Source organism: Hibiscus syriacus, unplaced genomic scaffold (assembly GCF_006381635.1).
Source record: "Hibiscus syriacus cultivar Baekdansim isolate YM2019G1 unplaced genomic scaffold, ASM638163v2 tig00110946_pilon, whole genome shotgun sequence".
Lineage (NCBI taxonomy): Eukaryota > Viridiplantae > Streptophyta > Magnoliopsida > Malvales > Malvaceae > Hibiscus > Hibiscus syriacus.
In genome coordinates, this window is record NW_024062927.1 from 601,626 (window position 1) to 626,682 (window position 25,057).

At 36.4% G+C, this 25,057-nt stretch overlaps 2 protein-coding genes and 1 pseudogene across 2 annotated transcripts; all 3 read left to right on the forward strand.

The window, feature by feature from the left end:
* Positions 1-706: 706 nt before the first annotated feature.
* On the forward strand, positions 707-6,268 carry LOC120148032 (putative phospholipid-transporting ATPase 9). Its single transcript, XM_039161234.1, has 11 exons — positions 707-1,214; positions 1,680-3,031; positions 3,203-3,313; positions 3,419-3,695; positions 3,781-3,869; positions 3,948-4,056; positions 4,248-4,457; positions 4,628-4,753; positions 4,850-4,948; positions 5,143-5,334; positions 5,434-6,268. Exons 1-11 carry the CDS (start codon positions 822-824, stop codon positions 6,064-6,066), a joined length of 3,591 nt encoding a protein of 1,196 aa, XP_039017165.1. The 5' UTR covers positions 707-821; the 3' UTR covers positions 6,067-6,268.
* Positions 6,269-8,223: 1,955 nt separating this feature from the next.
* Positions 8,224-8,971, forward strand: LOC120148033 (ethylene-responsive transcription factor ERF095-like). The gene has a single exon (XM_039161235.1). The coding sequence runs from the start codon at positions 8,233-8,235 to the stop codon at positions 8,887-8,889; it is 657 nt and encodes a 218-aa protein (XP_039017166.1). The 5' UTR covers positions 8,224-8,232; the 3' UTR covers positions 8,890-8,971.
* A 10,839-nt stretch (positions 8,972-19,810) lies between these two features.
* On the forward strand, positions 19,811-20,518 carry LOC120148034 (annotated as a pseudogene).
* The last annotated feature ends 4,539 nt before the right edge of the window (positions 20,519-25,057 follow it).

Consider the following 25,057-nt stretch of genomic DNA (forward strand, 5'->3'; position numbering starts at 1 on the left):
GTCATTGAAGTATGTTAGCTTAATAATTCCATTCTTTGTTTTTTTAAAAAGCATTCTGCATTTGAGATTTCATGGTTTGCTTGTAGATGTTAAGTCTCAAAGATCAGATCTATGGGATATATTATTTTGTCTGAAAGCATATAAATCATGGGGTTTTCTTAAAAAGCTGTTTCCTTTATCATGTTTATCTTACAAGTTACAGCCTTTTGTCTTTGACTTTCTAGAAGACTTGGCCGCCTCCTGCAAATAATTGCTTGAGGTATAATTTACAGGTTATTTAGGTATTTAGCTTAAACTTTCGGAAAACTTAACAAACACTTAACCTAAAAGCTGTTTCAGTTTCCATTTTTATCTGGTTTGGTTGTCTCTGGGGTTGGTGATCTTATCTTCTTTCTATTTATTACTATATTGGTTTTAAATGAATTATAATGAAGTAGTTGAGTTTAAAGTAAATGTGCTTAGATTGGTAAAACAAACCAGCTGAAAGTCAAAAACTCAGATATGCCTGCCTAGTACTCAACTTCTTCCAAAAACTAAAATAAAATTATGAGATGGGATTTGTTGTTTAAGTGTTTTTCTGGGTTTTTCTGGGTGTTTTATTCTTGATTGATGTTAGTTTCATTTACTTTCTTTAAATGTTCATAAATAGGATTATGGACTAAAGATCTGGTTTCATTGTTGTAGCTGATCTTGGAGAAATTTGTTTATAGCATTCATGATCATGATCTGCAGTTGCTGAGGGGGAAAAAGAAAGTTATTTTAGTGTTTACTATGTTTTTGATCCTTTGAAACCACTTGGGATTGGATTAAAATTGTGAAGAATGGTTGGTGCCAGGCGAAGAAAGCAGCATTTTAGCCGAATACATGCTTTCTCATGTGGGAAAGCATCTTTCAGAGGTGATCATTCATTGATAGGAGGGCCTGGCTTCTCAAGGGTTGTATATTGCAATGACCCTGAATGTTTTGAGGCCAGTCTTCACAACTACAACGACAATTATGTTCGGAGTACAAAGTATACGCTAGCGACCTTCTTTCCGAAATCGTTGTTCGAGCAATTCAGGAGGGCTGCCAATTTTTATTTTCTCATATGTGCTGTTCTGGCTTTTACACCACTCTCTCCTTACTCTGCTGTTAGCAATATTCTTCCATTAGTTGTTGTTATAGGAGCTACTATGGGAAAAGAGGCCGTCGAAGATTGGAGACGGAAAAAACAGGTAATCGACGTTAAGAAACTCGATGTTGCTTAGAGTTGAATTTATAAATCACTACTGTTCTGTTTCTCATTTATATGGTACCAAGTGTAGCTTCAATTGTAACTAGTCTCATTTTTGCAATGGCTTTTCTATGAATCATGGGGAAGTTGTGGTGGATTTCTGGAGTTTCGGGTATGCTGATATAAGTTAGAATTGAAGCATATATTGTCACAAAGTCTGAATTGGTTTTTGGGAAACATATTTGTTGGCTGCTACAACTGAATCGATTGCCAGAAGGCTGTGAATAGAGGTTATCTTGCAGGAGAGAGAGAGTATTTGTGGGGATAGGGGGAAAGGGGTTGCTAAAAAATGTGTATAGGAATGCTGCAAGTGTGTTTGTAACCTTTTGCTTCATACGTCTTGTTTTTTATTTCCATTTTTTTTTATGTTTCCGGGTTCATAATATTTTCTTCGATGACATTGCAGGACATTGAGGTCAACAACCGGGAAGTTAAAATGCATCAAGGTGATGGTGTTTTTGAACATACAAAATGGATGGATTTGAAAGTTGGAGATATAGTGAAGGTGGAAAAGGATGAATTCTTTCCTGCAGATCTCATTTTGCTCTCATCAAGTTATGAGGAAGCTATTTGCTATGTTGAAACGATGAACCTCGATGGTGAAACCAATTTGAAACTAAAACAAGCATCGGATGTAACATCAAGTTTGCATGAGGATTCAAGCTTTCAGAATTTTAAAGCTGTCATCAGATGTGAAGACCCGAATGCGAATCTGTACTCTTTCGTTGGTAGTTTGGAACTTGGAGATGAACAACATCCTCTATCTCCTCAGCAGCTTTTACTTAGGGACTCCAAATTACGGAACACGGATTATATCTTCGGTGTAGTTATCTTCACAGGCCGTGACACAAAGGTCATTCAAAATTCAACAGAACCTCCTTCGAAGAGAAGCAAGGTCGAGAAGAGGATGGATAAGATTGTGTACTTTCTGTTTGCTGTCCTAGTTGTGCTGTCGATTATCGGGTCGATTTTCTTTGGCATAGAGACTAGAGAGGACCTTGAAAATGGAGTAATGACCAGATGGTACCTTAGACCGGATGAAACAACAATTTATTATGACCCGAAGAGGGCAGCAGTAGCAGCAATTTTGCAGTTTTTGACAGCCCTCATGCTGTATTCATATTTGATTCCTATTTCCTTGTATGTATCCATTGAAATTGTCAAAGTTCTCCAGAGTATTTTCATCAACCAAGATCTGCACATGTACTATGAAGAAGCCGACAAGCCAGCACGTGCTCGGACCTCGAATCTAAATGAAGAACTTGGCCAGGTTGACACTATACTTTCTGATAAAACTGGAACTTTGACTTGCAATTCCATGGAATTTATCAAATGTTCTATAGCTGGAACATCTTATGGTCATGGAATCACCGAAGTTGAAAGAGCTCTCGCCTGGAGAAAGGGTTCGCCTTTGGCTCAAGAGGTAGCAGTGGTCGAGGGCCAAGTAAAGGAGGAGAACAAGGAAGAAAAGCCGGCTGTCAAAGGGTTTAATTTTGTGGACGAAAGAATCATGAATGGTAATTGGCCAAACGAACCTCATGATGATGTAATCCAGAAGTTCTTACGACTATTGGCTATCTGTCATACTGCAATACCTGAGGTGGATGAAGAAACTGGTAGAATTTCCTATGAAGCTGAATCACCAGACGAGGCAGCATTTGTGGTTGCAGCTAAAGAACTGGGATTCGAGTTTTATGAAAGGACACAAACAAGCATTTCATTATACGAGTTCAATCTCTCTGGGAAAAAAGTCAAAAGGTTCAACTCTATAATCCTTGATCGTTTATAAAATTATTTTCAAGGCCATCCATTGGAGTTAACTTAAGCTGCAGGCTGAATACATAGGCTTCATCTGTTAATATTAAGTGTCGATAGCTAATGATCTTACGTTATGCAATGAAAATGACTAAATTTTTTCCTCTTCTTCAGATCTTATGACCTATTGAACATCTTGGAGTTTAGTAGCTCGAGAAAGAGGATGTCTGTGATTGTGCGGAATGAGGAGGGCAAGCTGCTGCTACTTTGTAAAGGTGCAGACAGGTTTGTAATCTGAAACTTCTAAGGATTAGATTAAGGGTTCTTTCTGTTATAAAAATAATTCACAATGGATTATATTAAGTACATTTTCATTCTTCTTACAAGCAGTGTCATGTTCGAAAGACTTGCAAAGAATGGACAAGAATTTGCAGAGCAAACCAAGGAGCACATTGAAGAATATGCTGATGCTGGTTTAAGGACTTTGGTACTTGCATACCGTGAAATAGACGAGGAAGAATATGTTAAGTTCAATGAGGAATTCACGGAAGCCAAGAATGTAGTGAGCGCAGATCGGGAGGAAATGATCGAGGAAGTGGCGGAGAAAATCGAGAGGGATTTGATTCTTCTTGGTGCTACAGCTGTTGAAGACAAACTTCAAAATGGGGTGTGTTCAAAGACCACATATTGAGAGCATCATCTGTTTATATTTTGAGTGTCTGCATTCATGTTTTGCCTTTTCTGCTGGACAGGTTCCGGAATGCATCGACAAACTTGCACAAGCCGGGATCAAGATATGGGTTTTGACAGGAGATAAGATGGAGACTGCCATTAATATTGGGTATAATCATTGTTGCAAATGCTTACCATAAGACTTGTGTGAACTGTATGCTGATTTCAGAAACTTCCAACTTTGCAGCTTTGCCTGTAGTTTGCTTAGACAAGGAATGAAGCAAGTTGTAATAAATTCTGAGACTCCGGAAAACAAGGCATTGGAGAAATCTGGGGATAAAACCGCTGCTGCAGCGGTAAACTCTATGTTCAATGACCCCTTTTTATCTCATAGAATGCTGGTTGTCGTATCGGTTCAAGCACATTTCAAGAAAGATTTTTCTGCCTTGAATTGTGTTTGCCATACTTGTTTCTTATCCGAATACAATCTGATGTTTTGAGTGTGCTCGTCAGCTTATTGAGAACTTTTTGATTTTCTATTTTCTAGGCATGCAAGGCAAGCGTTATCCAGCAGATAGCTGAAGGGAAGCAGCTGCTTGCTTCATCGAATGAAAATTCCGAGGCATTGGCTTTGATTGTCGATGGAAAATCATTAACGCATGCTCTGGAAGATGATGTCAAAGATAGTTTCCTAGAACTTGCTATTGGATGTGCATCCGTTATTTGCTGTCGTTCATCTCCTAAACAGAAGGCTCTAGTAAGTTATATCATCCCTTAATGATGTGCTCGCGCACGCACACGTGCACATATGTATTCGACTTGACTAATGAGTACTTTTTGTAATTTAAGAAAAAAAGCATCTGAGTTTTTTCTTGCTACTCTAGCAATTCTGAGGATAATTCAAACTAACTGGGTGAAATTTCGCAGGTTACAAGACTGGTTAAAACTAAAACGGGAAGTACAACTCTGGCAATCGGTGATGGAGCAAACGATGTCGGTATGCTTCAAGAAGCCGATATTGGAGTTGGTATCAGTGGTGTAGAAGGAATGCAGGTAAATGCAAATTGCTTCATGTATAAAGATGGTGCATCGGTTTGTTTCGCTTGATGAGTTTTCTTCGATTCTAATATCGACTTCTCGAATTTTTAGGCTGTCATGTCAAGTGACATCGCGATTGCTCAGTTCCGATATTTGGAGCGCTTGCTTCTTGTGCACGGGCATTGGTGTTACAGGCGGATTTCATCCATGGTATTATAAGTTACTCTTATATGTTAAACTTGAAGTGTTCATCAAAACCTGCAACTTGGATGTTAATGTTTTCTTATCACAAAACCGAACTCAGAATTCGATATAACCACAAAATCAGAAGATTGTTAAGAGATGAAAAAGAAACATCATCCAATAGCAACCAGTTAAACTAAAATGATGTAACTGTTTTGCAGATATGCTATTTCTTTTACAAGAATATTGCTTTTGGTTTCACTATCTTCTTCTTCGAGATATACGCATCATTCTCCGGACAAGCTGTATACAACGATTGGTTTCTGTCCCTCTATAATGTCTTCTTCACATCACTTCCGGTGATCGCTCTTGGAGTTTTCGACCAAGACGTCTCATCCCGTTTGTGTCTTAAGGTATCTCTCTATACCTAAGAGAACTTCTATGTTGCTCTACTTATCGAAAATTTAAACTTTGATGATGATATCTGATTTCTCTTCGACTCGATGTTGCAGTTTCCTCTATTATATCAAGAAGGCATACAGAATGTCCTATTTAGCTGGCTTAGGATCCTCGCATGGGCGTTTAACGGAGTTCTAAGTGCTACAATCATCTTCTTCTTCTGCATCCGAGCAATGCAGCATCAAGCCTTCCGCAAAGGCGGGGAAGTTGCCGGTTTAGAAGTCCTCGGCGCCACCATGTATACGTGTGTCGTGTGGGTCGTGAACTGCCAAATGGCATTATCGATCACTTATTTTACATACATTCAACATCTCTTCATATGGGGTGGCATAATATTGTGGTATATCTTCCTCATGGCATACGGAGCCATGGACCCGAACATATCGACTACTGCCTACAAGGTCTTTATTGAAGCCTGTGCGCCTGCAGGGTCGTTTTGGCTTCTTACACTCCTCGTGCTGGTAACCTCACTTCTCCCATATTTCGCTTATTCGGCCATCCAAATCCGATTTTTCCCCATGTACCATCAGATGATACAGTGGATTCGATCCGATGGGCAATCCGACGACCCCGAGTACTGTCACATAGTGCGACAGAGATCGTTACGCCACACTACAGTTGGTTATACTGCACGGTTTGAAGCAAAATCGAGAAGCTCAGAAGAGAGAGGTGAAGGTCATCGATGATCGCCTTTTTTTCCCACTATTTTCGACCAAAAGATGGTCTGTATATTATGCTGCTAGGATTTCTTTCAAATGTACATATTTAAACACCAAGAAAAAAGTTGTTTCTTGTCAAGAAAGTTATGTCTGTAAGATGTTCTTACCAACTTACGATGCAGTCTCGAATCCGACATTATGGTTCGAATTTAGAACCATCATTTTTGTGTTTTGATTTGTATTTAAGAATGTAAGGTTATAAGAATCTGTAAGAAAATTAATTGACAGTGTTTTAAGTTTCCAACTTATAACTTTATTTTAAGTTCAAAGTTCTTAAACACAGTTGAGCTATTGTATCGGTGGAATTTAAATATTTTAATACTAATACACGAGATTAATCTAATATTTATTTATTTTTTTACTGAATACTGAAAAATCTCAATTTGAATTTGTTTTAAGATAAAAATCAAGTTTAAAGTTAAACATGAAAATCAAATTTATTTTATCAAGTAGATATATCTAATTGAACTAGTTCAAACAATTCAATTTATCAAATGTCCCTAAAGTAGGACATTTGAAAGGGATGGTTGTTATGTTTAGAGATCCCGGTTTGAGTGTGACGTCAACTAGGAGTATTTGAGCGTTTATTGTTAAATGATCGAGAGTATTTCAAATAGATAGTACCTTACTAATCAAAATATATATAGTCATGTGTTTTAATTGTATGTATGATATGCACCAGAAAGAAGAGGAAGTATGAATATGCAGAAAACAACAAATGAACGAAAAACTGACTTCACTCAACATTATTAAAGGAGAATTTAAGATGAAAAAAGGTTCTGCCCTAAAGAATCCAAACAACAACAAACTAAATAACCCTTTATATATATCATCTATATCAGAAAATGGCAGTGAAGAGCACAATTTAAAAACAAAAAACCTTCAACAGAAGAAAGGTATTTATATACAGACGTGAATAAGTTCACAAGGAACCCAACAAGCAAGCTGAAAAGTTGTTCTGAGTATTTGCAGGAACTGCAAAAACCAGCATATTTGATATGCAAAATGAGCTAACAGAAAGGATATATGCCCCATGTTCTTAAAGACTAGAAGCAAAGACAAGCTATTACCAGACAAAATATAAAACCCAACATATTTTTTTTTTCATAAAAGAAAGGTTACGATGGCAAAGGTGTCTTTGTTTTGGTTTCTTTTGGGGCACTTTTGAGGTGTGAGTTTTGTTTGTAGGCTGTTGGATGTATGTTACTAAGGGTATTACTTAGGGTATAATCTGATTTTTAAGTTGTGCAATCTTATAAAATGGAATAAAACATTGGTTTTTGTCAGTTCATTGGCTTTGTTTTGGTGTTTTCTGCCCATCTACTTGAGAGGCCGTTGTGACCAAAACATGTGTCAAATATATATTTGAGTATATTTTAATGCAGGGTAAATATATATTTCAGTACTTATGTGATATAATGAGAGGAGACATTGGATCCTTTAAGTAAGTTTAATGGTGAATGACTATAACGATGAGTGACCAAAACAAAATAAAAAAAGTAATTGAATAATCATAAAGAAACTGTGAGAATAATTGGGTGACTAAGTACGTAATTTATCCTATATTTTAACGTAGAGTAGATGTACTTTTCGTTACTTACCAACAACCGATTGATGTAATAAAATAATGTGCTATATCTTTTAAAATAAAGTTCATATATTTAAATTATGAAATTGTGGATAGAATATATTAAGTTGGGATGAGACGTCCTCATAAAGAATTTCTATAATATTTTATCTAAATTAGTCAATTAAGAAATTATATAACATTAAGAGATCAAGTTTAGCAAATCTTGACATTGTAAATGGAGCAAATTGAATTTAGAAGGTCATTAAATAATAAACTTTTATAATCTTTTATCTTAATTAATAAATCAAATATCATTAGTTAAACCAAATAAAATTATTTCATGTATTTGAATTGAAAGTTTAATTCAATTTACCTCAGTGATGGTATATATAAATAAAGAATATTATAAACTTGACACCTTGCTAAACCTAATTTTCTAATCACAAGAAGACAATGAACATGCAATTATCTCAAAATCATTCTTTGAAGCCCCCATTATAATTCCATGATATCATAGCAGCTCATCATCTTTGCTACCCATATAACCCTTTTCTCCTCCTGCAATGAACACCATGGATACTTCAACATTAACTATGGTGTCTCAGTCAGATCAAAACCCTAGACAAAACCAGACCTCCATTGAACCTCTTGAAGCAGAAAGCTTCAATAAAATTGGTGAGAAAAGAAGCAATAAGAAGCTCAATGGTGGAAGAAGATACCTCGGGGTCCGACAACGACCGTCGGGACGATGGGTGGCTGAGATCAAGAACTCATCTCAGAAGCTGAGACTATGGCTGGGGACTTTCGATAAAGCCGAAGAGGCTGCCTTGGCATACGATAACGCCGCCAGGGTTTTACGAGGAAAGGATGCCAAGACTAATTTTCAGTATGAAGAAAACTGCAGGAATCTGATAGGGAAGATTAATCCAAGGGTTTATCAGCTTCTTCAGTTAACGATCATGAAGAACCATGCAAGATCAACAGCTTTGAAAAGTACCATTAATGGAAAGATGGGGAAAAAATGGGACCCTGTTGGTGGTGGTGATTTCGATACGGTTGTTGAAGAAACTATATTTTGTTCTTCAAGTAGTTCAGATGATCATCGTCATGATGGAGGAGGTAACAACAACAACAAGCTTTGCAAGGTCTCGCTTGGGAATTCTAAGGTGTATTCTTCTGTTGTTGTTGCTCCTTCCTTTGGTTCTTCTTTAGATCAATAAGGAGAATATGAAAAACACTTGTAATACTTGACATGATTCACAGGTTTTTGGTATTTTTCATGCAAATCAGTACAAAATTGACTTGTTTGAAAGAAGATCTTGTTGTTTATATACCATGCTGTTCAATATTCAATGTTTAATCTGTCATTCTAGAGGGAAAAATATAAAGTTTATGTTAGCTTATATGTATGTATATGATAGCGCAATAGGTTTGCCTTTAACTTCAATTGCAACTTAAGAAAAGATAATCCATATATGCTAGTGCAATAGGTTGAATTAAGAGAATACTTTCATCTTGATTTATGGATTAAAGATAAGGTCAACATATATGGAGCACTGGAAAACCTACGATATTGTGAGTAATGCAAATAGTGGAGATATTTTTGGGAAGTGGGTTACTCAAGTCTTGTCGGAGAGATCAACATAAGCGGGTTCACCTCTTCACTTAGGGTGTACGAAATTTGAAAGATTATGTTAGCCTTAAGAGACAATATCCATTTTCGGGATTACACCAATCCGAATAAAATTATTCCTAAGATAGTAACTCCTAACACGACACAGTAAATCGTTCTAATTTATTTTATTACTTTATTATTGCTTATTAGTCCATGCAAACGATATTATATTTGCAGTAATATCATTTACCAACAGATACTCCATTCAAACTTGTGAATGCATGACTTGCTTTAGTCTTGTCAGTTTGATAAGCATGCTTAAAATTTTAGTTTGGAGGTAGAGGCAAAGTGTCAATTAGTTGTTTTTAATTTATGAGGCTTGATGGTAATGAGAAATGGTTAATTTATTATGCTTGATAATTGAATTTTGCAGGTTTAGTATTCATTATGTAGTGTGTTTTAGTGAGCATGTCAAAGAAACCTCTGTTGATTGTTACTTCTCATGTTGATTTGCTGATTTGATATGTATAAAGTATGTATGATATGTTGGTAACATGTTCAGTGTACATTAGGGTCATTTGGTACACTTTTGATATAAATTAGAGTGTCTTGTACTTCTGAATTTAAATCTCGAGATTAGATTAATAATTGTTAAGATTATATATGAATCAGTTTCGAGACTATTGAGTGCATTAGAAATTTTAATTTTGGGGGAAAATGGCTAAAGTCTTGATACTAAGACACTTAATCTCGAGACTCAGGTTCCAAGAATTTTACAATTTGATCCTTCTAATTGTATTTTGTGCAATTGATGATGTTAAAACTTCTGAATTGTTACGGAACTTATTGTATTGATTGAAATCAAGATTAGATGCATGAACATGCATTAATTTTCATGAGTGCTTCAAAATTTTAATGAATTATTATAATTTTACAATTTAATCCCTTTATTTGAATTTTGGCAATAATTTTATATATTGATCCGATCAAATTAATTAGCCTAAACTCCAAGGTATCTTCTGGGTTATCATTTTTGGAACAAGGGCCAAATTGCTCATCAACCATTGCCTCTCAACAGAGAAAACCCCATGTGCTCCTTGGTCTCTTGGTGCATTCGTTTTCTTTCTGTAATTTAAAATAATTATTACAAGAAAGTAAAATAACATGATGTAAGAAATCATACCTAAGTTATTGTCTGTTCTGCAGTGTACATCATCTTTTGTATTATATATTGTCCATATGTTGATGTTCGTTATAATTATTGTTAATATTTGCAATTACTAAAACCTTTTGGAATTATTGCGATTAATGATCACAATATTTTCATTTTAATTTTGATTAAATAAACAAAATTAATAATCTTTGGTGTTTTGCCTATTATGATTTTGGTCTTTGTGTTGTTTTGTCTCCTTGGTTTTGTTGTTTTGTTTCTTTAGGATTTTGTTGTACTTGATGATCTTAGTTTTAATATAATATAATAATTAAGTATTCTTTTTCTTTCATTATCTTAGGCTAAATTCTCGACTTGAATATAATAAGATTGATATTGTGAATGGTAAAAAAAACACAATCTAAGTTATCTATATACTAATATTAATTACTTCTAAAACCTATTTAAGACTAATAGAAGGTAACGTTTAGGGACATGTATGAGACTTAAATTTTGAATTTCATTTCGACCTGATTTTATAAGGTTATTTTCTCAAAATTGGGTACGAGTCAAGTCATGTCCAATTACAACTATTCTGAAGTTGAAGCGCACACAATTAGTAAATGGCGTTAGGAAAGGAAGCTCAAACGACGGTGAAGGTTTCAGGAAAGGAAGGTGAGAATCAAACTCTGTTTGTTCAAAATATTCCTCCTAGATATCATTGGAGTGGATTGAGACAACTATTCGGTAGGCATGGAGACGTGGTTAGCTCTTACATAGCATGGAAGAATGACATAATGGGGAAGCGATTTGGATTTGTTAGATTTTCAAACAAAGAAGATACAATTAGAGCAATGCAAAGACTAAATGGATTTTGGTTATTCGGATATCGACTTTCAGTGAAGGAAGCACGGTATAGAGCAAAGATTTTAAGTGGGGATCAGAATAGTTTTTCATCTTCCAATATAGCCGCAAGGATTCATAAAGATAAAAACTTTGGTGAAGAAGGCTCTGAGGCACACACAAGAAGGAGGAGAAGGGTTATACAGGGGGTTATTGATGATGATGTCGTTAGAAAACTTCAGAATTGTTTGGTAGGTACTATGCAACGGTTTGTTCTTCGTCTCAGGTGGAAGAAAGATTAAGTGTCAGAGGTTTGGGAGATGTCAATACTAAGTTTCTGGGAGGGAGAGATTTTCTAATAGAAATTGTTCATGAAGAGCTGTATAAGATCATGAAGGAGAATAAATGGTCGCTTTTACTTAAAGTATTTTTGGAAGTTCATCCATGGACAGAATCTTACAGAGCGTCCGAAAGAGTAACCTGGATTAAATTAATCGGTGTGCCGTTACATTGTTGGAATCATAACATGTAACACCCCCAACCCGTACCCGACCCGGATACGAGTCCGAGGTGTCACATTGACTTTTCAAACTTTGACTCTTGACAAAATTCAAAGAAAATTTAAAACTTTCCTTAGAGTAAAAGCAATTTAGTTACATAATTTGACCACAATAACCAAAATCGATCAGGGCATATTTAACTCAATCAATTAGTACATGCCAACTATATTCAAAATAACAAAAATCATTTAACTCATCTATTTTCTGATCTGAAATCTTGTACGGGAGATGCTGACCTGTATTGCTCCTCACAGCTTCCATATTCACTTTCTGTAACCTGCGTGTGAAACACTCACACGCTAATTCGATGACTTAGTGAGGCATAAAGAAAACACATCTAATGGAATTCATACCCACTAATCATGCATGATTGTTTTATGCTATCAAATTATACATCTCATTTACATATACATCAACATATATTCATGTATATTATGTAACAGATACCATAACCCCTATCACACATATATCATATCATGCACACATCATATCACAAATCATATACATATATCACATACATTTTTCTCATATCACCAAGACATATATGCACTTCTACCATGTCACGAGAAATACACATATCATTATATCAAATTATGTTCTCTTTTCAAAGCCCATGTACACATGTGAGAACTATAGATATGTGAGTCTATAGAGGTTGTGCACTATGCTGTCACCACAACTCGTATAATTGTACTGAAGTGCCACGTAGAATTGCACCGGAGTGCCGCGTAGAATTGCACCGTAGTGCCATATAATAATGTCCATAAGGACTACATATCATTCCTTAAGAATCATATACATATACTAGGGATCAAGTATGTGTCTCACCAGACTTCACACATGTTCCAAAGAATACATATATGTCCCGAAGGACCACATATCATTCTTTAAGAATCATATACATATGCCAAGGATCAAGTATGTGTCTCACCAAACTTCACACATGTTCCAAAGAATACATATATGTCCCGAAGGACCACATATCATTCCTTAAGAATCATATACATATGCCAAGGATCAAGTATGTGTCTCACCAGACTTCACACATGTTCCAAAGAATACATATATGTCCCGAAGGACCGCGTAGACCCTCAACTCTTGGCATGCCAACTATACCCCTAGCTCTCAAGACACATAACATGGGCATTTTCTTTTATACTTATCATTTCACATAACACATAGTTCAATTACTCATAGAACATTTTCATATGAGTCACATTTACATGTCACATAGCTTATATACGTTCTCACGTAGTTACATAGATCCATATCATATAACATATATCCCAAAGTGCACATAATCACATATATCATATCATATAGCTTAGATCATTTCTCAGATATTCATATAAACATACATATCATATCTTGTTCACATATGATCATATATGCTTCATATAACACATAGAAACACCTAGAACACTTTCTCATAGCTTATATCAATTTTCAGAGTCCTTTCATATTACCTGATGACATATATCATATAGATATATAATAACGGATATCATATTATCTACCTTATGCTCCATTTATTTGTATTCCCTTAGATTATAAATTATGTCGTATTTCTAAACATATATCATTTAATAGTATTTTTATTTAGGTACTAATTTAATCTCTTTACTTAATTCAATTTCATATATTCATTATAATCTTTTCATATAGCTCCACTATACTAATTCTCATAATAAATCATACCACTATGTACTTGTCCAACTCATGTTTCCATTATGCATATACTGTTACCCATGTTTACCTAGTTCATATCACTTCTTATAAACTCACTTTCATCATATTTTCCTATTATTACATATTTTATCTCATAATCATGTATCCACATAGTCTTATATTTCATTATCATATTACATATATTTTTTCTCCTATGACTCTTAATAAACATCTATTTCTGTTTCCCTACATCTCTCGACTTATCTTCTATATTCCTATAATTTCATAACTTATTTTATATCATTTTCCCTTTTCACTCACATAAACCATCTATTTATTTAGTTCAATTTCTCATGACTTCCACAATACTCTTTAATAAAACTTTGTAGCTCTTCACTTTAATACATAAACCATAGTTTCCTTTAATTTATCAATCTTCTCTATATAACTTATGTATCCTTATTTATGCCCTCGAATTCATACTATTCTCTTAGAGTCTCCTAACATTTCTCGTATAATCACTTATACCATATCATATGACTTATACTTGATTATCTTATTCTCTCATGTTCATTTCATTTCTTATGACTCTATCATATAACTTATTCCATGTTCTTCCATTATTACATAATAAAATCTTACATAAATCATATAGCATATACAAAGCATATCATTATCTTTAGTCATTCATACATACAATCAATGTAATACATATAATCACATATAGTTATAACCAACACATAATCATGTCTATGACTTCATGCATATTACTCTAGGAAATAGATTCATCGCAAGTCTTATTTCCATTAAACACTACATGTCACTAGTATGCACTCACCTTGGCCTCACTAGTCAATTCCAATATCTTATCTTTCCCTTGATCGATCTTACTTGCCAAATGTTCCGGAATTGCTTTACGCGCAGAATCTATATAAATGTACATTTTGAGGCAATCATTAGATACCTACACCTTGTAATTGGATACTAGCAACTTAAACGAACTTATTCACAATTTTCCTTTAGGGGGAATCGGTTCCCTCCTGTGGGGGTATCAGTTCCCCCTTGACATTCTGTAAATTCTGGTTCATTTGAGGGGGTATCGGTTCCCCTTGAATGGGAACCGATTCCCCTTGCCCAGAAATCACATTTTTGAGCTCGAAATTCACTTCATTTCAGCTTAAACCTTCATATTTTACTTCCTTTAATATTCCTAACTTCCATACACATATTTAAACTCATTTTTATTCCATAATCACTTCTTTAAATCCAAAATTCCATCATTTACATGGCATTCAAGAATCACACTAAATTTTCAATGTGTTCTAATTCTAATTCTAACATTTCATACTTCTTAATTAGATTGATGACAAGTTAAATTCATCCATAAAACTTCAACAACCATACCATATCAAAATTTCATCTTAAAACTCATATTACAAATTCATTCTTAATTCCTTTATATTATTGTTTAAATCCCATATAAGCTTTCCTTAAGCTTATTTAATACCCAAAGAATCAAAACTAAGCTTAAAACTCAAGAATTAACCAACTGAAATTAAACTTACCTTTGCCATGGAGCTTACGGGAAGAGAGGAGGAAGGAGATGACCCAGCTCCAGAACTTTCTTTTCTTCTCACCCTTTCCACGTTTTTATCACCTTAAAAGAAAGATAAAAATCTTTCTGGTCAAATGACCATTTTACCCTTAATTTCCTTTAATAATTACTAAATAACCTTCAACATATATTTCCAATAATCATTAAATTATTTCATTCTTCTACGTTAGCCACTAAATTCTGAAACTTTTCAATTTATTCACTAACCCGGTATTGCAGATGTTACATAACACATTTAAAAGGATAGCCGAACAATGGGGTGATGTTTTAGCGATGGGTGAAAATGCTCTTCAGGAATTGGGATGTGATGAGATGTCGATTCTGATAGCAACAAGCAAAAAGGACTTGATAGATGAAGTGTTTGATTTGTAAGCAGGAAGGGATGTTTTTAAAATTAGAGTTGTGGAACAGTCCACTAACTGAAGCGAATCAAGAAGTCGTATGCAAGAAGTAGAAGTTAATTTAGACACTTTTGACTCGAGCTCGTCGGCAGGAAAGAGCACAGATTCATCGGAGGAGAAGAACTCGGAGAGGTGGCAAGAGAAAGATGATAGCCAGCTAGGTTGCATGGGGAACATATCAAAAGGTGACTTATTGTCGGGGCTGGATGGGGAAGAGAGAAATATAGGGGAGAAAGCTATATTGGGTCAGAGGGTGAATGATGTTAGTTATGGGAAATCACAAAAGCAATATGAGGCGGAGGATCACGAGGGGGTAGTGGCAGAAGATGACAGCAGATTACTAATAAAGAAGGTGAATGATAATGAAGGATTAAGTGAAAATTTAAAGGACTTGTCTCTATGGGAAGGGTGTTTAGGGTCTAAGGCGGTTGAGGATATGGATTATATGGGCCTTACAATCATATCACCTAAAGAAGGATCCAATGGAATAGAAGACCAATTGGATGGGATTTCGGGAGAATTGTAGGGAAGTAAGCCCAGCTTGGGGCGAGAGGTTGAAGCTCGGGAGCAGGGGACGTTTATGATTACAAATTTGAGCGATGATTCTTTTATGCCCAAACCCAAGCTACACGTTAGTCTGAAGGTGGGAAAAAAATAAGAAATACAGGTCCCTTCAAAGATTACAAGAAAATTACGGTGATTCCTAGAGAAAAAATAGAAATTGTCGTGTGAAGAAAATTCAGAAGAAGGTGCAAAGAGAGGAAGAGTCCACTGAACTCGAAGGTAGGTCCTTGTCTGACTCAGATCTTCAAGAACGATTACAGAGACAAAAGTTGAAAGCTAAGAAAACTTTACAGATCGGCAGAGAGCTAGGCATACAGTTTAAAGGTTCAGAGGAGGCTTTGGTTAGAGAAATTTTAGCTGAAGATGATTTTGAAAAAGATTCCCAATCCCTATCCATAGAATTATAGCTGTTAATCAGAGGGGGAGGAGTCCAGATACGAATTTTATCTTGGAACACAATAGGTATAGGCTCTAATGTGAAAATTTCAGAACTTAGGATGGTTATTCGGATTCATAGAATTGAAATTACGCTGTTACAAGAACTAAAAAGGACAATTTTAAGGTTACAGAGTTAAGTAGCTTCTGGTGTGATGATGACTTTGCATTCAGATTTTCTAAAGCAATGGGTAAATATGGGGGTATTTTGTATGTGTGGGATAAGAGTAGATTTCAGGTTCTCGATAGCTTAATTACAGACAAATTTATTTTGATAGAAGGGAAGTACGCTGCAGATGATTCGATATGTTTTGTTATGAACGTTTATGCACCTTGTGAAGTTGCCGAACAAGTTACATTATGGAATGCGATTGTGGAAGTCAGAAGGGGCTTTATGGAGATCAGTTATATGTCTCAAATACGGTTCAGGCGATCTGCCTTGGTTGGTTAGTCATGAAGAAATCAAAAAAGACTCAATAACATGGAGAGGGATCGCTAATAATTTGTTTAGTGAAGGAACAATCAAATGGATGAGTGAAGACTCATTTCGATGAATAATGGGCGATGAGAAATCAACACTATTTTGGGAGGATATGTGGTATGGAGAAAGTGCTCTAAGATCAAGATAACCTCGTTCATACAGGTTAACGTCAAGGAAATATATATCGGCTAGTGATATGTTTTACTGCAGGTGATTGGCAAAGTCTTGATACTACAGCTCTGTTCGAGAGGCTCTTGTTGGATAGGGAATTAATCACTGTACGTAATATTAAACGAGAAGTGGACAATGTGAGATTAAATTCGTCTGTGGTTGATTGGATTGTATGGCTGCTTGAAACTGTTGGATTGTGCAAGGTCAAGAAATTGACTGAGTTATTGCTTAGTGATGGGAATTTCGAAGATGTAGGCTCGTTTAACTTCAACAAAATCTAGGTTTTAAAAGTTCCCCTAAGGTGAAATATTTCTATGGATGTTTAAACTAAGTAGAGTGCCAACTAAGGAATTCCTTATAAAAAGAGGGATTAAGTTGACCGTTGCTCAACGTTTTATGGCTCTGGTGTGGAGATGATGAAGATGAGGCGAATCTTTTGGTTATGTCATGTATTTTTATGGTCTGTTTTTTGAACGCTTTTTGCAGGTGGTGGAATATCCCAGGTTTCTTCACGCAGACAGTGGATGAAATTTTTGAGTTTTTTTATCAGTTTAGATGGTCAGGATCTATTGTTTTGGCTTGGTTTGTAAGCTTTGCAGCGGCGTTATGGAGCCTATGGCTGGCCAGGAATGATTTTGTGTTTTGGAACAAAGGTATTAAACTTAAAGACATGTTTGTATATGTAAAGATGAAAGCCTACGCTTGGTGTAAGGCGTTGAAGGAATTCAATGTTTTAGTTGAGAAACGCTGGTGAGACTGGCCAGGGGAGTCAGCTGGATCAAGTGCATATCTAAGTTCCATGAACGTCTGGCATCCGCCTGCATCGGGTCAGTTGAAATTCAATGTGGATGGCTCAGCGTCGAACAAGTTGGCAGGCTGTGGGGGAGTATTAAGGACAACAGATGGTCACATAGTAGCAATGTTCTTTGGGCCAGTAACTGAGGTAAATTCAGATTATGAGGCAAGATGGTGATACAATTGCAAAGGAATCTTATTATGCAGTGTTTATTGCATACCCAGATCGGTTGCTTTGTTTGATATTTTGGTAAACATGACAGATTTCCTTTAAGATGGTTATGTGAAAGTTTTTTAGTTTGGAGTTTTTGCATTTTATTCTTGTTAGAGAGGGGTAGCTTTGGTTTTAGGCGTGTTTTGTCCTTCATTTGGTGAATTTCATTTCTGTATTATGGTTTGTTTCCTCAACTTTGGTGCACTCTTTCCCCCATTTAGGATTAGGGGGTTTTTAACGAGGCTCGAAGTTGGGGACATGTTTTACTCTTAAATGAAATAAAATCTAATGGTTGCTGAGCAAAAAAAAAAGTCATGTCCAATTTTTTGAAGAATAAAATCGAGTTGGATTTATGTTTAGGGTAAAAAAGTTCTGATTCGATTTGACCCGAGATAATAGTGTAAATTTCTCTCATATATTTAGAGATAATTGTAATAATACCTATTTTTTTTTTATATATTTTTCAATTAAATCTTTATTTTACTAAATAATAGAGAAAAACATACATTTATTAAGTTGATAGTTGATAATTTGGGAGAGAAATCATTGAAAAATTATATAGAAATAAAATTATGTAAAAAATATTAGAGATAGGGAAGGATGTCGTTGGATTTAGAAACGGATGTCGCCGGAGAGAGTGATAGATGGAGATAGAATGAGTTGCGATTTAGGGATTTAGGTTATGAGTTGATGCTGTTGCGTAGTTTATATACCCAAAACATTTGTGTTACGAAAATAAAAGCTGTTGCGAAATTAAAATTTGTGTTGCGAATTCGAAAATCGAGTTGCGAAAACAAAATTCGTGTTGCGGTTTAGAAAATCTTGTTGCGAAAAGGAAACTTGTGTTGCGAAAAAGAAATTCGCGTTGAGAATTCAGAAATCGAGTTGCGAATTTGAAATTCTATATTGCGAATTTGGAAAATCGCGTTGCGATTGCAGAAATTGAGTTGCGAATTTGGAAACTGTGTTGCGAAATTGGAGTTCGCGTTACGAATTTGTTGGTCATTTTCGCAAATCCAAAAAAGTTGATTAAAATCGTATATTATAAGGCATTTTCGGTCACTGAAGTTATTTTCATACTAGTATCGGATCAAATGTGAGTTTAATCGGATCAGTTGAAGCCTTCCTAATCTCCAATTAGATCACGCGATGAATGAATGATATGATACTGAGGTTGGGTTTGAATACACCAAAAACATAAGTTGACCTTGCCTGTACCCATTCCTAAAGACGTTTGAGAATTTACATTTCAAGGTTTTAATTTTAAATATGATATAAATTTAGTTATTAAACACTTAGAAATATAACATATTTCATAGATTTTTTTTTAATAATTTGGGGTGATTGCAATCTGTAAGGTGTGTGCGCGTTACCGATAATTAAGAAATATTTTTAATAAATATTACATTATAATCACCGTATACTATTAATAAAAACAAAATAAGTTTTTTAAATTTTATACTATTGATAAAATCTAATTATGTTATATTTAAAAAAAATTTATATCCACCACCAAATTTATAAACTTTCAAATTTGAACACTGATTTTAAACCTCACATTCATAACAAATTATCTACCAAAGAAATCAACGACAGTCTCCCCAAAATACCTAAATCCAATAATTTCTTCAGAATTTTCTCAAATATATTCATCGCTTCTCCTCCTCCTCCATTGCTGGCGAGAGCCGCCATCATCATAACCGCCGTTAAAACATTAACACCAATTATCCGAAAACCTTCTGTTATGTGTATAATTTGGTAATTAGTGTTACGCTTTAGGGTTGAAGATGGTGGCGATACATGTTGAGCAACTCAATCAATTAAAGGACATTTTTGCAAGGTTTGACATGGACTCTGATGGCATCCTCACGATTCTAGAGTTCGCCGCGTTGCTCCGGTCGCTAAGACTCAAGCCGTCCGGGGATCAAAACCATTTCCTTTTAGCCAATATGGACTCTAATGGCAATGGTGCGGTCGAGTTCGATGAACTAGTGAATGCCATAATGCCACACATGAACGAACAAATGATGGTGAATCAAAAGCAACTCAAGGAGGTTTTTACCTTGTTTGATTGAGACGGAAACGGCTACATCACCCCGGCCGAGCTTGCGGGCTGTATGGCCAAAATGGGACAGCCGGTGACTTATAAAGAGCTAACGGAGATGATTAGAGAGGCTGATGCCGATGGAGACGGTGTCATTAGCTTCAATGGATTTTCTACCGTAATGGCTAAGTCGGCCTTTGAGTTTCTAGGCATTCATTTATCTTCATAACCAAAGTTTTTGGTTTATATTCGGTCTTGAGTTAATTATTAATTTACTCATTCCGTAAATTTAAATTGTGGTCACTTGTACGTTTCCGATCGTAAATATTATTGTAAAAAGAATAAAATCATGAAAGTACGATTATAATGTTAAATTGTAGATATTTAAATTACGGATTTATCTTTATGTAAACATCATCTTAGGGATGATTTACATATTGATTTTATGTAAATTTCTAAAAAATACTCTGATATATATTTGTAACTTTGTCTATAATTCCAGCTATTGGATTAATGTGCAGCTACTAGTCTTTGTATCATACACTTATTCCTTCTGGATTTTTTTCGTATATCTGAAAATTCTTTTAGTATAATTTCTTTTACTATTATCTCAAAGTAAAAGGAAAAGTTCTAGAGTTTATAAACGATGGCGCTACATATCTTATCAAACATGCATGTCATGATGATTTTCGCTGAAGGATGCTGTGACACAAACTACGAAGGTGATCGATCTAGCCAAGCCTATAGCTTCTTCAACTTTCGAAACCATCACATCAGCAATAGTAGGAACTACCGGCCGAACATAAAATGAAGGAGTATGATCTTCCAAGTATATGAAATAAAATTAAACGTATCCATGCCGAACATAATAAAGTACAACCATTTGTTTTTGGCAGACACCCTACTGTGTTGGATATATGATCTAAGCTAATGAACACATGAAAGCAGAATGAAGAAGATGAAGAAGTATATTATTGATCTACACCTCTTACACTCTTATATACAACTTTACAAGGTTATACAGAATTTGTAACTAACTGCTAACAACCTCAACAGATCTTTAACAACTTAACTCCTAGAAGGCTTCTAGAATCATTCATGTTGTATGTTCTAGAAGTGTTGGCGTGCACAGACTCATAGTGCTAACATTTCCTCTACTTCTTCTTTTCTCCTGGTCTTGAGGAAAACATTGTACCCCAATTTTGTCCCTAAACGTTTCAAAAGCTGCTTTGGACAATGGTTTAGTGAAGCCATCTGCAATTTGATCAGATGCAGGAACATAGTTAACACACAATTGTTGAGCTGCTACCTTCTCACGAACAAAGTGCACATCAAGGTCTACATGTTTCGATTGTGCATGGTAAACCGGGTTGGCACTCATTGCCACAGCCCCTGTGTTATCGCACCAGATAATAGATTTTCCGTGTTGCTTCAGCCCAAGTTCATCAATTAATGTGCTTATCCAAGTAACCTCTACAGTAGTGTCAGCAAGGCTTTTGTATTCAGCCTCCATGGTTGACCGTGATACGGTTTTTTGTTTCTTGGAGCTCCATGCAACGAGATGATTGTCAAGGAATACTCCAAAGCCTGAGACTGGTCGACGATATGAGACATTGGCACCCCAGTCAGCTTCAGCAAATGCTGTAACTGTGTACCTCGCCTTGGAAGGCAGAAACACCAACCCATACTCAGGGGTTCCTGCAAGGTACCTTAGGATCCGTTTTACTGCTAATAGATGACTTGCATGAGGCGCATGCATAAATTGAGCCACCTTCCCAACACTAAAGGCCAGCTCAGGCCTGGTATGACAAACATATAATAAGGACCCAACAATGGATCGATATATGGTAGCATTAGTCAGTGGTTCACCATCTTCAGCTAGCTTTGATGTTAGAACCATTGGTGTAGCACATGGTGAAGAATTTTCCATGCCAGCTTTCTCCAAAAGCTCTAAAATAAATTTCCTTTGGTTGAGCATCAAGGCACCACGACACCTCTTTACTTCAATTCCCAAGAAGTAGCTAAGGGACCCCAGGTCTTTGAGTGAGAAAGCGTCTTGAAGTGTGCAAACAACATTTGCAATGGAATATGATGATGATCCTGTAATTAATATATCATCCACGTATACCAAGAGAAAGACATGTTCATGCTTATTTTTGTGAAAAATAATGAAGTATCAGCTCGAGAGACTTGAAAACCGAATTGAAGAAGCACATCCTTCAGTTTGGCATGCCAGTTGCGAGGAGCCTGCTTTAATCCATATAATGCCTTCTGCAGTTGGCACACAAGAGGCACACCATCTGCTGCTGACTGCTCAAAACCAGGAGGTTGCTGTATGAAGACAACTTCTCTTAAGTCTCCATTAAGAAAGGCATTGTTGATGTCAACGTGCCTTAACTCCTAATTATTGGTTACTGCAACTGACAAAATAACATTGAGTGTTGTAAACTTTACAACAGAACTAAAGGTGTCAAGGTAATCCTGCCCAGGTACTTGTGAGAACCCTTTGGCAACCAGACATGCCTTGTACCTATGCACCGAGCCATCAGGGTTTCGTTTTACTTTGAAAAGCCGCTTACAGCCGACAGCAACACGACCTGAAGGTATTTTAACAAGTGTCCAGGTCCCATTCCTTTTAAGTGCATCGTATTCTTCTTGAACAGCAGTAGCCCACTTAGGTGATTTTAGAGATTCATCAAAAGTCGAGGGAACGACCTCATCAAATTGAGAGGAATAAGCTTTGGGCTTGTAAATGCCACACTTGCCTCTTGTAAGCATAGGGTGTATGTTCGTATGCGATCTACCACCAGCATCTTCTCTGGCATGAGTGACTCCACTGGCATGAATTTAAGAGTTTACTTTAAAATTTCCATTTATTTCACTAGAGTCCCTGTTGGAAGCAGCTACACAGGTGGATTCTTGAACTGCTCCCTCGCCAGAGCCACTAGCAGTACTCACAGGAGTAGACTCAGTACCTACTTCTGTGGGGGAATTCAACGACTCAATGACACCTTCCATGTTAAGAGGCAAGGTTTCTCCTGATTCAAAACTGCCTGGGGTACCCGAATGAGCAGGTTGCTGCATAGGTGCGAACTGTTTATTGCTCACGATCTCAAGAGGTTAAGAACGATGATTCTGTACCACACATGATTTAACTGGGGTTGACTTTCCTGTAAAAGGAAACACGGTTTCATTAAAAACAACATGCCTATAAATATATTTTTCCCATCAACAGCTAGGCACAGAAAGCCTTTGTGTTGAGGGCTAACACCTAAGTAGGTGCACGGTTGTGACCGAAATGCAAGCTTGTGAGTATGGAAGGGTCTCAGATGAGGGAAGCATTGACACCCGAACACCTTGAGTTCACTGTAATTTGGCTTATGTCCTAACAGTTTCTCAGTAGGAGAAAGCCCCTGAAGAACCTTAGTAGGTAGTTTATTAATCAGCTGAGCTGCAACAATGATAGCATACGACCAAAGCTCCATTGGCAAAGCTGCATGTGCCAATAATGCAAGAGCCATTTCGACTAAATGTCTTTGTTTTCTCTCAACGATCCCATTCTGCTCAGATGTGTGGGGACATGCTAATCTGTGAGTGATGCCAACTTTGGTTAGAAGTGGGGAAAGACTGCGAAATTCTCCGCCCCAATCACTCTGAACAGATTTAATAGTAGCACCAAACTTTGTTAACACCATCTTTTGAAAGAGTGAAAAAACTTTGGTGGCCTGAGACTTATATTTAAGGAGATAAATCCATGTGTGTTTGGTACAAGCATCGAAAAAAGAGGCATAATACCTAAAGCCATTCGAGGAGATGTGTGGAGGTCCCCATAAATCAGTGAAAATAAGTTGAAATGGAGTTTTATAGGATGTGGTTGATTGCATAAACGGTAATTTATGGCTTTTACCCATTTGACAAGCAGTACATGTTTTATTAATATCAAAATAAAGTTTTACATCGAGCTCTTTAGTTACTTGTCTTAGTGTTTCAGTGGAGGGATGGCCAAGTCTTCTATGCCATAACTCCTCAAGCTCACTAGTCACAGTTTTAGTAGCTAAACTAACATCAGCAGTAGTGCACCTGTCTTCTTTTCCAGTGTAATTTACCACAAATGAGTAGAGCCCTCCAGATTCCTCACCAGTCAGGAGCACATGTTTGGTAATCTCATCACGTACACATCAGTTATTTGCATGAAATTCAAAAAAGATGTTGTTGTCCCTAGCAAACTTCGAAACCGAAGCAAATTCTTCGTTATATGAGGGACGTGCAACAAATCATGCAACATTAAAATTCTGGATGTAGAAGGTAAAGTAGCCCTACCAACTGTTCGAATGTCAAGAGAAACACCATTACCAACTGTAATCTTACCTGGCCCATGGAAATCAGTGGAATTGGTAAGATTTGCTTTGTCTGGTGTAACGTGGTGGGTGGCACCCGAGTCCACCACCCATCGTTCAGAAGAAGCAGTGGCCATATTTGCTTGAGAGTCTGTCTTTATATGTGAGCAGCACTCACAACCTTGGTTACTGGTAGAAGACGAGCCAGACGAGGAGTAGTAACTAGAGGAACTTTCTTTGGGAGAGTGAGAATTGGTAGTAACATAATTAAAGTCTTCATCAAATATGTGCCAGCAACGGTCAACCAAGTGACCTGGCTTCCCACAAAGTTGCCATTGGACACGTGTTCGGCCACGCCCTCGACCTCCATTCCTCGATCTAGAACCAGATGACGGAGCACGACTGTTCCTATGTTCTGAACGATTAGTGTTGCTACGATCAGTGTCTCCTCGAGCATAATTGGCACTCATTGGCAGAATTTCCTGCTGCTCATCA